Source organism: Pantherophis guttatus, chromosome 3 (genome assembly GCF_059756535.1).
Source record: "Pantherophis guttatus breed Tessera chromosome 3, ASM5975653v1, whole genome shotgun sequence".
Classification (NCBI taxonomy): domain Eukaryota; kingdom Metazoa; phylum Chordata; class Lepidosauria; order Squamata; family Colubridae; genus Pantherophis; species Pantherophis guttatus.
The window spans coordinates 70116465-70128945 of NC_142065.1; the positions used below are offsets into that span (position 1 = coordinate 70116465).

At 37.4% G+C, this 12481-nt stretch overlaps 1 protein-coding gene across 6 annotated transcripts in view; it reads left to right on the top strand.

Annotated features, from left to right (window-relative positions):
* Window positions 1–10323, top strand: part of PDE4B (phosphodiesterase 4B) — a 273652-nt gene extending 263329 nt beyond the window's left edge. For all 6 annotated transcript variants that reach the window (XM_034433271.3, XM_087891079.1, XM_034433274.3 and 3 more), the window contains 5 exons: window positions 238–337; window positions 877–1031; window positions 1136–1258; window positions 4105–4287; window positions 8311–10323. In XM_034433271.3, coding sequence (XP_034289162.1) covers window positions 238–337; window positions 877–1031; window positions 1136–1258; window positions 4105–4287; window positions 8311–8676 — 927 coding nt within the window. In that variant the 3' untranslated portion in view covers window positions 8677–10323. The remainder of the gene's footprint in view (window positions 1–237; window positions 338–876; window positions 1032–1135; window positions 1259–4104; window positions 4288–8310) is intronic.
* Window positions 10324–12481: the final 2158 nt, after the last annotated feature.

A 12481-nucleotide genomic window follows, 5' to 3' on the forward strand; every position in this document is an offset into this window, starting at 1 on the left:
TACTGTTTTGTCGAGGATGTATTGGAATTACTGCATCCCCACAAAAAACTGTAGCAAAACACAGATACATAGCCAAATGAATTGGCAGTAGCTAATAATTTTTTTAAAAAAGATTTCAGTTCTTTATGTACAGTTTTAATTGCGCATTTTTTTTCCTATGGAGGTTGTAATAAGTTAATAGATACGATGAGCTATATTTATCATTGAAGTCTATGTGTTGATCTTTTCTGTTTCTAGGCTGTATTCACTGATTTAGAAATTTTGGCAGCAATTTTTGCAGCAGCAATTCACGATGTAGATCACCCTGGTGTCTCCAATCAGTTCCTTATTAATACAAGTGAGTTCTGTGTTCATTTAATGTGCGCACATATACGCATACAATGGGTATAATTAATTCTCATGAACTCTCTTATTAAGAATAAAGAAAATCTAGAATACTCATTAAGAAATGAAGTTGAGAATATCAGAGTTTACTTATCAATAGAGGCCACATCTGCACATTACAAAGGTTTTCCAATTTCCATGATACTTAATAATAGTACACAGAAACAATCATAACTAACGAAGTATGTAATCAGTAAAATTATGCTCAATTTACACACTGGGAGTTTATCTGAAGTGAGTTGAGAGTATCTTAATGGATTAATAAACCTGTGGCCTTTTTATTTCGGCTACCATTGAATTCTTTTTAAAATTCTTTAATAATTTTAAAGAATTTTTTAAATTCTTTCATTAATTTTATTTACATTCTCTTTTAAAAATAAATTATTTCAAACATAATGAAGGATGTCGTAGCTATAAAAGCCATTCCTTAGATATAAAATCATATATGGTACTTAAGGATCCTTTTAAATACATGACTTCTCTCTTATTTAGATTCTGAACTTGCTTTAATGTACAATGATGAGTCCGTCTTGGAAAACCACCATCTTGCTGTTGGCTTTAAGCTTCTACAAGAAGAGCATTGTGACATCTTCCACAATCTGACCAAGAAACAACGTCAAAGTCTCAGGAAAATGGTGATAGACATGGTAAGAATGTGATTCTGTATAATATTCTAGCTGTTTGTTAAAACAGAAAATGACGCTTTGCTCCCGAAAACAAAAAATAAAACAATCTTTCTCCTTTCATGTAGGTCTTGGCAACAGATATGTCCAAGCACATGTCACTTCTGGCAGATTTAAAGACGATGGTAGAAACTAAAAAAGTTACAAGCTCTGGAGTCCTCCTGCTAGATAACTACACTGATAGAATACAGGTCTGTTTGGGAAGCTATCTTGCTGTCATACCTTCTCTCTCCCTCCCTCCCCCTCACTCAACCCTATGAGCTTCCCATGTAACACATTCTTGCTCTGGTGCAGGGAACTAGTCTTTCTGTAGCACATGTATATTTCTTTTAAGAAAGGCCACTTTTAACATAGCAGTGAATAAGGCAGTGTTTGAAGAAAGAGGATTGAAAAAAATAGTTGGGAGTTTTAGAGGGAGTCATCTAGATACTTCTGAGGCTCTCTCAGTATAAATGTCTGCCTATGTTGTTACTATTGTTAGGGATGGGACTGAACCGATAAGCACTTTTGTGTATTGTAATTAATATAATCACACAAATTATTCCTCAAGTTAAGAATTTAATAGTCTGTGGTGGCTTGCATTCTATTTGGAGGAAAACAGGAATACAATTTACAATTTAGAGTTCCCTTGGATTAATAGTGTGGTAAATGTTGTGCAATTCACACAACATGTTCTTTACATGTTATGGATTAAGTATTTAGCCCCAGGAATGGGGAAATGTTAACAAAGATATTTTACTTAAAAATAGGGAATTCAGTTAAAAATTTTCTCTACTTATTTGCCTATTAAATGGTGATAGACACAGGAACATTTACCTCATTATTTTCCTGTATTGAATATCTCTATATATCTTCAGAATAAGATGCATATTAAGATGTCACTTGAGGAAAATATTCAAAAGGATGTTTAAAATCTTCAAATAGGACACAAAGCAGCGCAAATGTTAGAACAGATTTCTTCACTCTATGAATCTCTTTTATTCTATAGTTATGCAGATTCTAATCCTTTGTGCTTCATATATTCATGTCACAGAATATAATTTCCAGAACAGGAGAAATTAACTTGGTGGCAATATTTAGTGTAGAAGATATTTGTTGCTCTCCTGTTTAATGGTAACTTGACTGATACAGATTTTCCATTTCTAACATGGCAATAGTTAATCATTAAAAGCAAATCCCTTTAGTGTGATAATAGTTACTCTTTTGTTCATAAAAATGTCCTATATAGAAAGAATTAAACTGAAGAAATTTGCACCAGCCTGGAATGACAATCCGACCCAAATAGCTCTTTTCATTAGTGTGGCAAGTTGTCTTTGGGGCCCTTTTGATGCTTAGTTAATGTGACAGTAATTTGGCTCTTCCATGGTGATTTGGCTCTTATAATATTGTTGTGCAGAAAAACCTACCAGCTTAAAGAAGAAATAAGTACAATGTAAACCCATACCAAACCTCAACACTGAAGCAGAACAGAGATTCTGTCCATACTCAAAACCCCAGAAGTAGAGGGAAGAGAGAGGGACTGAGAGAAATGCTTTCTTTGGCACTAGTGGCTAAATACTGTGGGATCAGAGTTCTGGCACTAAAAAAGCTATTTTCTGTTGCTTCTCTCCCCTCACTTCTGCCATTGATGGCAAGAGAAGCCAGGGAGAAAAGAGACCTTTCCCTCAATCCTAGTATTCCCACTACTTTTTGTAACTAAAAGAGAGAGCAAATGGATCTTCTGTATCAGTTCTCCAATCCTACGGCATAATTCCTTGGTGGAATTGAAAAATTGATGGCAATTCTCTGGATGGATGCTCTGAGGAAATGGGCAGCTGTAATTGGAGGTGCTGTTTCCTTATGCATAAGCTTGCCACCAGCTGGTTGCAAAGATGGAATGTCTTTTTGGCTCTGCTTTCCCATGCCAAAAAGCCAATGATTCTGAAAATCAGTAGCCTGCTATAATCTCGTGTGGTCAATAGGAGCAAAGCAGGCGCTCACCCTAAAGTTTCCTAAGAGTTTACAACTGATTGGACCCTTTAGCATAGCTTCTGCTGGCAGAAAAAAAAAATTTTCAAGTCACTTTTGAAGCAAAGGAAGAAAGGTGGAAACTTTCTTTCAGAGTAGATCTGGAGTGAAGAAGACATGTCTTCATGTCCTCAACAAAAGGCTAGTTGTAGAAGTGTCTTCACACTGCAGCAAGCAGAACATGAGTTCTAAGAATTACTTCAGGTAATCCTCCAGTTCAAAAGAGATTTGCCAGGACAAAAGAAACATATCTAGGTAAACACTTTGTACAGACTTCAGTGGACAATCAGATACTATTTTATCTATGCCTAACCTCCTTAAATCTGGACCATGCATTCTTCATCAAAGTCATGAAGGCTACATGTACTTATTTTTCATTATATATTTTTATTTTTGTTAATTTTATTATATATTTGTTATACTCCTTATTATAGTTTTGTGAACTATATCTTATGTGAAGATATAGTTTATCTTCACATAAGACTGAGAAATACTGACAGCCCATAAGCATTAAGATGAGATGAGATGAAAGTTACCCTAAACTACCTAGTCATAATCCTAATCATTTGTCGCTAGATTACTCTGATTTTACTGGAGGTGCCAGTGCCCACAATTGAAACAGAGACCTTTAAATCTTCTGTTTATCTCCAGTTCATTAATCTTCTATGTGGACTTGTCCAATAAGATATGAGAAGAATATAACTATTCAAAGCAATTTTCTATTAAAGAAAATGATAGATACTGTACCTTAAATTGGCTTGAAATTATGCTTGGATAATTCAGGTGACCAGTACAATTTGTAACACTTTATTCTGCATATCTACAATTAATCTTCCTTCAAATAATTTAATATGTCTCTTGATGAAAATGTACTTTAGATATGTTTCATACATTTTTCTAAAACAAATCTCTTTAATCAAAAAGTGCATTAATGTGAAACTGCTTTCAAAGTACCAACAAGTACAGGACAAAATGTTGCCCTGTTTTACATGATTACATGAGTCTTCATGTTATCATTTTTGCATTGCAGGTTCTCCGAAATATGGTCCATTGTGCTGATTTAAGTAATCCTACAAAATCTCTTGAACTCTATCGGCAGTGGACAGATAGAATTATGGAGGAGTTTTTCCAGCAAGGGGACAAAGAACGGGAGAGGGGAATGGAAATCAGCCCAATGTGTGACAAGCACACAGCTTCTGTGGAGAAGTCTCAGGTATTTGACTTTTCTCTTTTTGATCTGTCAGGAATGTTCCAATTTAGGATTAATAATGTTGCTCTGTTACCAGTAAGTCTTGGGGAAACACATCCTTTTAAAAATGTCATGCGAAATTCCCCAGTAGATTTCTCTCTTTAGCGTACCAGATAGATTAATCACATCTTTTCAAATGCCTTTTGCACTTTTGTAAAAACATACCTGCAACATTATACATAATAAATTCCACTGAATGATAGAGGATAATGCAGACATTTTCTAACATCAGCACAAGGAGATTTTGTCAATAGAAGGCGATCTGTTTGCCATAAATCCCACATTATGCTCCTGGAAAACTCTGAAAGGCTACCTGCAGAGCATTTCAATGATGGTGCTGCTTCACATAAACTGGACCAGTATGTGTTCTTAGCAAGGGCCAAGGTTAGCCAAACATATGCCAGTTTCTGGCTTGGCACCATTGTTTCTTCTCTTGTAATATAGTCAACAAGTAGCAGAGATTTCAAGATTGGAAAGGGTAGGTCCTCTTACTCCAACCACTTACGTTTTGTGAAGAAACAAGATGCAGCACCTTTCCTCCGTTAGCTGATAGGACATGGTTTTCAATTCTCACTTTTTCATTTTCCAAGGAAGTAATCAGTGTTAACTGTGAGCACTTTAGAGCCATTTTCATGCTGTGGTTAAAGTGTCAGGGTTAGGCTGCAGAGGCTTCCTTTGTTTGAGCCACTGTGAGACCTTTCATCAGCCTCTAATGTTCCTTCTATCTATATACTACTAAAACTCTCAGGTCTGTAACCTTTCACTGGGCAAAACATTCATGATACAGCAAAATTTTTTGAACCAAGCCAGTGGTGGGCTGCTGCTGTTTCGGGACTGGTTTGGGTGAGCCGGTAGTTGGGATCCGGCCCACCTGCCCCGGCGCTATGCCGTCCTATTTAGCTGCATTTTTAAGCCACGTGCATGTGTGCAAGCCGTGCGCGTGAGCGAAGCACATGCACAGAAGGGCGCGCGCGTACACACTCACATTTTCGGTGCTGGGCAAACCGGTTGTTAATTTATGTGCCACGCACCTCTGAACCAAGCTATCTCAAATGGACTAACTTATAAAATACATCCAAAATCCAGGGCTCATGTGGAATTCAAATTTGACAAATTTTATAAAATATTTTATGACATAAAACTTATCATAAAAGTATTTTATGACATAATGCAAAATGTCGTAAAAACGTTCCCTGTGGCCAACTCCTCAGGTTTGAATGCTATATATTCAGCATGGGCTACTTTCAAGACAGATACATCTCTGAATATCTCTTGAATTTTAAAGAATTGAAGCTCTGCCATTGTTAAAGGCATTGAGGAATCTGATAAGGAAATATCTCTGAAACAATGACCCGGTTTGTTTGTATGTTTGGGTTTTTTTTGTTTTGTTTTTTGGACCTGAGCTAATACTGTAAAAATTAATTCTCAACTTAGTTCTGGAGGTTTCCTTAAATGGATGTAAAGAGCTAAAGTTCTCCATGTTGTGATAACCAAACAAAGTGATTTTACTAAAAAGTCTCCACTGAATATAGGTTGCAGGAACTTTCTGTCACTTTTTGGCTTAAGGTACCTCAGCAGTTACAATAGAATTGTACTGGCTTGTTCAACATCCTGTTGTGTCTGAAGGAGTCAAATGTGATTTCCAAACCAAACATCCTAGCCAGAGATGGGTTCCTTTGAGAACTATTTTCCTGTTCCGCTGAATTGCCACCCAGCGGTTTTTGGAGTTAAGCAAGGAAATCCAGTCAGACAAGAAACTTTTCCATAGCTTTTATTGTTCATTCACTTTCCTCAATCCAGTTCATCCTGCTTGTCAACTAAGAATTTATGTTATCCTGAGCTTTATTACATAATGGATAATACCAGGAACAGTCATTATTTCCCCTTAATGTCATACATTTCTCCATTGAATGATATTATATTCAAGCAAGTTAACCATAAATAAATTCCACAAAACAGCAAAATAACATGAAAGTTCTAAACAGATCCCAGAAAAAGTCAGCTTTTTAACACTAACCCTAAAAATCACATCAATTCCAAAGTTTTAGTGAAGTAAAGATTTTCATCATGTCATAGTGTACCAGCATTTTTATCTACATTGTTTAAGAGATACTTGGAGGAGTAATATTTCTCCTTTTTAAAAAAAAATAAGATACCATCAGTTTAGTGAGGTGGTAATTTTCACTGAAGTGCATTAATACAGTAACCACATCCAATAAGCATTTCTTTTATAGTTAGACTTCTACATCACACCAAACAATTTAAATGTTAATAAGTCCTTTCATAATACACCGTTTAATGTGACGGGCTGTTAACAGCTTTTTCCCTGAGTCCTGATATCTTAAAAAATAGTTACTAACCAGTTTTAATTTTGGAACAGAAACTTAAGAACTCCTCTATGTTCTTTTTCCTCGGAGGAGGAAGGCATCCAAGATTCACTTCAGCTCAAGCAGGCAACAGATGCCATGATTTCCATTACGTCTGAATACCCTAATAATTAAAAATAGCTCCCACTGACAGTACCTTGTAGTTTCTTCATATGCAAATACTGCTATACAGATGTTTCTTATATAATTGCCATAAATTATATAGCAACAGCGTGACATGATTAAAAAAATAAAACAAACTTACTGAGCAGCAGCAGCAAACTTGCTGCTACAGTAATGGCAGCTTTTAATTTATGAATTTTGTTAGAAGTGTTTTTTAGGGCAAAGCTAATTATTTGGGCTTTGTCTAACCTGATTATAGGATAGAAAGAGCCTTGATCTTGGCCTACGCTGAGATTTAGACAATGGGTGGAAAAATCAGTGTTAGTTCCACTGGACATTTGATTCTAATGTTAGACTATCATTTTATGATTGAAGGTTACCAACCCAGAGCTGCATTTGTAGGATGGAAATCTTGGAAATGCAAGTGATCTGGGTACTGATCTGGAAAGAATTGTGGCAATAGGAGTCAGTCAGGAATGCTTTCTTTAAGCTTTGCTAATGCAATATCTGCATCCCTTCCTGAAGAAAACAAATCTAAGCCACTCATGCCTCAGTCACTCCAGATTGGACAATTTCAATGTGCTCTATAATTGCTCTTGAAGAGTACCCAGAAGCCTCAGCTGGTACAGTTATCTGCATTCCTAGAACAGAGCATGTTACATCCATGCTCTGCAAGTGCATAGATTGCCAGTTTGCTTCAAAGTCCAATTCAAGGTTCTGGTTTTGACCTTTAAAGCCATTAATGGCCTGGGGCCGGGCTGTCTGAGAGACCACCCCATCCCCCCATCCCATTAGATCCTTCAGAAAAGGTGTCTTGCAGATATCATCAGCTACGGATCTTCATTTGGTGGGTCCCAGGACATGTGTCTTCCCTGCCTTGGTGCCAGTTTTATGGAACATCTCCCTCCCCCCGGAATTAGATTAGCTTCATCACTTTTGATATTCCAGAAGACCCTCAAAATTTAGTTATGTTGTCAGGCCTGAGCCTCCCAAGGAAACCAGGACCATGATTAGATAGCTCCATTGCTATGCTGGCTATTCTTATCCTTTCTTTACCTAGGGTTTGTATTTCTATTTTTATAATATTTACTTTTATCAGTAAGATGAGTAGCTATATAAATTTGAGTAATAAATAAAATAAACAAATCTGGCCATAATGATCCACGCCCAATAAATTTCCCCCAAATACACAGAAAGCAATATTCTTCTTTAATATCAGCATTCTGGTTTTGGCAATTCCCCTCTAAACAGGTTAGATCACTCCTTCTTTAGATATATCATAACAGCAGAGATTATATGATCCCATCTAGTTTTTAATGGTTTTTAGTACTCACTCTGTTTTATCCTTTAAAAAAATTGAGCGATTTGTTAGATAAATCGCAGCATAAATAAATACTAATGTACCGTAATTTCTAGTTGCTTTAAATGTAAAGCTGAGAGAAAATTCATAAATATTGAAACAACATTTCATTACAAATCGATTGTACTTGCATTGCAGGTGGGATTCATTGATTATATTGTTCATCCACTTTGGGAGACCTGGGCAGACCTAGTACAGCCCGATGCTCAAGATATTTTGGACACCCTGGAAGACAACCGTAATTGGTATCAAAGTATGATCCCTCAGAGCCCTTCCCCTCCCCTCGAAGAACGCAGCCAAGACTGTCAGGGCCTGATGGAGAAGTTCCAGTTTGACCTTACTCTTGAAGAGGAAGACTCTGATGGGCCTGAGAAAGAGAGTGACAGTATCCATTATTACAGCAGTACCAAGACACTTTGTGTCATTGACACAGGAAAAAGGGATTCCCAGCAGGACACTAATATAGAGATTGTGACAAAAGATGCATCGCCGATTGATACTTAACACACTGTATTCGTGATGGTGATTTTATTCACGCACATGCAGATTGTCTCATGTGCTATAGCCTGAAAGTCTGGCTCTTAGGCCAGCACCTGTTATTGGCTAGAAGACTTTCCAATTACTCGAGATTGGAGTCAGGGTTAAAGAGTGTGTAATGACTGCTCAGGAATTAACAGGTGATATCTACTGCAGCTTAAGTTTTATCAGCCAAAAACAAAATAAACCTGGTGATAGGGAGGCAGTATGAGCTGTTACTGAACAAGCCCGCTAGGGAATGACACACAATCATAATATTTTCTATTCTTAATAGATTCTGACATCCAGTTCGGTCCAACAGCTCAAAATACGGTTTCGTAATTTTGCATTTAAAATTTGTGCACCTGTCTCAGACCCGTGTGCCTTTTTTATAAATACTTCCACATCTTTTCGAGACGCCTACTAAATACACAACAAAACTTGTTTGATACCAATATATATTTTATATTATTACTAATCCTGTTTAATGAAGAAAGTCTTCCTCTCTACGGGCAATACTTGTGTTTACCGCAGTTTAATTGTTTTGACTCACTAAATAAAGCAGGGTGCCCTCCTCCTTGCATTACTGCATCACTGGTCACTTTATTAGTCCCACAAAATCTAGGTTTCTCTTGTGTTACTTGCCACACATAAACAAATGGTTTTCCACTCAACTGTTTTTGATTTTTGTTGTACACAGGATGAAGTAGTGTTGCATTCTCATTAGACAATGCAGTACGTATAAAAACCAACATGTTGTAATATGATGGACAATCTCCCCTTTAAAAAAACAAAACTCAGTTGAATTTTTGTGTTTGGTCCTACTGTGCTCCCCACCCACCCCCATTCTTCATGTTCGCTAGGCTGAGTCTCCTTTTCTTCTCCTCAACTTGCCTTGAGCTATTACATGTCCAGTACTGTTTATAACAGTGTATTTATTATGTATTGTATATAATGTAATGTTTTGTAAGTATTAATTTATATAAATTAACATTGCCTGTCAGTGGTGATGTTATTTGTGTAGAAGACTCTGAATGAGAGTTGCCTTTCTTGTAATTTTTTGTACTGCGTAAAATGGAAAGAACCTGAGCACAGTGAAAGAGACATATGGAACCCAGAAAGGGCATTCAGACATTGGCTCCCATTTGATTTCATTTTCATTTGGATTCTGGAAATCGGGGTTTGGTAACTGCTGAGGAACTAGGATGGTTTGTTCATCAGAAATGAAACTACTGAAATGTTGAAAAGGACGCGCCCAGTAAATGCCACAAAACCACCTGTCATTTTCCAATTTTCAAAGTAGCCAATGTGAGTTTCTATGACAAAATGTGAACTGATACTATAATTGTGCTGTGAAACCTCTTCCAACAAAGCTTGTGAGGCATGTATACAGTGCCGATTTGTAAAGCTATGTTTCAAGCTTTCAGTCCAACTTGTGACTAATTAGTTGATGAAAATAGCACAGCTGTGCATGATACATGGGTTTATATGTCTGTTGAACACTGCATTGTTCCAGGTGGTTATTTTATTGTCTGAAAGTTTCACACAATGTATGTTGTTATAGTATTATATATTGTGTTGAGATGCATTCTGAAGAGATTTTTATATGAAGTGAATAAATGAAAGCATGATTTAGTCTGGACTTTCCTGGATGATCTTTTCAGGTAAACACACATACACACACACAACTTCCTTCAAACTACCTTAGTTTTTATATGCTTTTTCAAATGTAACATATATACATTCACTTGGAACTAAATTACCTATATTCTTATACTATTGATAAAACTTGGAAATAGATAACTTTAAGGACATTTTTAAAAATAATTTTAGGTTCAAACTGCAAGTAAATTTCTCCATTATAATTGCTTTACTTCTATATTTCTTTGGAAGAAAATCTTACTTAATCTAATGAGACATAATCTGAATTAAATAGATGGTAGGCCTTATCTTTAACACTCCATGAACCTGATTTACTAGTTTCATTTGCAAGAGCGCCTGATTTTAAATAATTAAAGTTATTTAGGCACAAATAGAGATTATGGTTAACCAAATCAGTTACAAAGAGCAAGTGTTTCATTTGCCTCTGTTCAAAAGTATATGCAATCAGTTATTAGAAAAAGAAATTTTCTAGATTTTTTAAATTCCACCTTTATTTTTATAAATGATCCAAGGCAATAAATATACCTAATACACCTTCCTCTTAACTTCCACACAAGAACCTGTGAGGTGAATTGGGCTGAAAGGGAGCGACTTCTAAGAACATTACTAATTGCAATTTTGAGGAATCTGAAGTCTTCTGCAGTCCCTATCACTGTCCATTGTAGAAGCAGCAACTTTCTTAATTTATATAACACGGTGTCATGTGCATATTTCAGCTGTAGAGATAGAGATGTGTAAGCCTATAACGTGTTTGCAAGGTAGTAATAGTAGAAGACAAGCACGCAATTGTTGCAGATAAACTGGCAAACCTTTATATCACTTTTTAAAACATATTTGGTAGCTTTTAGTCATCTATTTCATTGATAAGAGCTCTGGACTGCAAAGCTGCAAATAATATAAAATGCCATAGCACAATTAAAGTCACATCCTTATCCCAAAATGGTCATTTTTGCAGGTCTCAGAACACTGAGAACACATCCAGACCACCATGAGCCAAACGTTCCCCTCTCTGGCTGAGGAATAAGACAAGACCACGAATATAATTCAACCAGTACTTCACCCAAAGTTATCCTTGGTTCTGCCACAACGAAAATCCTCTCAGTTTCATTCCACACAAAAGGAATTAAAATAAATTACCGGCACCTTCCACATTTGGCATTTTTAGTCAATATTCTTGTCTGCATTTGTCTGATCCTTTGCAAAATTTAAAACAATAATATTAAATATGCATAGTTGCTGTAGGAAAATGCCTTGATTGCAAAGCCTTCCTTCTTCTGCATATAAACACACCTAGTAAGTAGTCAGGGTGAAACAAATGCATGTTGGTACCTTTGAAACCAGATGTTTTTCCCATTACTAGAACCGTGGTTGCACAGAAGGGTTTGGAGACAGCTGCTAATAGCCATCAGGAACCAAGTGACAGTAGTGGTCCCATATTTAAGGAGCTACCACAAAGAATAGGGCCGTGATGGCAAGCCGTATCAGATGGCACGCGTAGCCATATCAGTGGGCACGGCAGCTCAGCTGATTTTCGGCCCTTTCTGGGCCCACAAGAAATAGTGAAACAGGCTGTTTCCTGCCTCCGGAGGGCCTGGGGTGGGTGGGGAAGGCCCATTTTTCTTTCTCACTTGGTTCCAGATCCTATCTATGCATCTGGGGAAGGCAAAAACAGCCTTTCCTACTGCCTCGGAGGCCTCTCTAGGAGTCCCTGGAGGTGGGGGGACAGCAAAAAAAGTACTTCCTGTCCTACCGGGAGTTGGGAAATGGGCTGTTTCAGGCTTCTGGAGGGCCTCCGAGGGAGTACGAAAAGCTGTTTTCGCCCTTCCCAGATGCATAGAGAGGATCTGGAGCCAGGTGAGAAAGAAAAATGGGCCTACCGGGCCATCGCATGCCAGTAGTGGGGGGTGGAGGGGTTGTGCCGCATGTGCAGGGCAGGGCACATAGAATTATGGGTGTGGTCACATACATGCGCGAACCTCCCCTGCCCCCCCTGGCACACGATGGCCAAAAGGTTAGCCATCACTGGAATAGGAGGTCAATCTATTCTCCAAAATATCTGAAGGGAGGACAAGAAGCAATGGATGGCAAGAAGCAAATTAATTTCCTAACAGTTCAAACAATTAATCAGTGG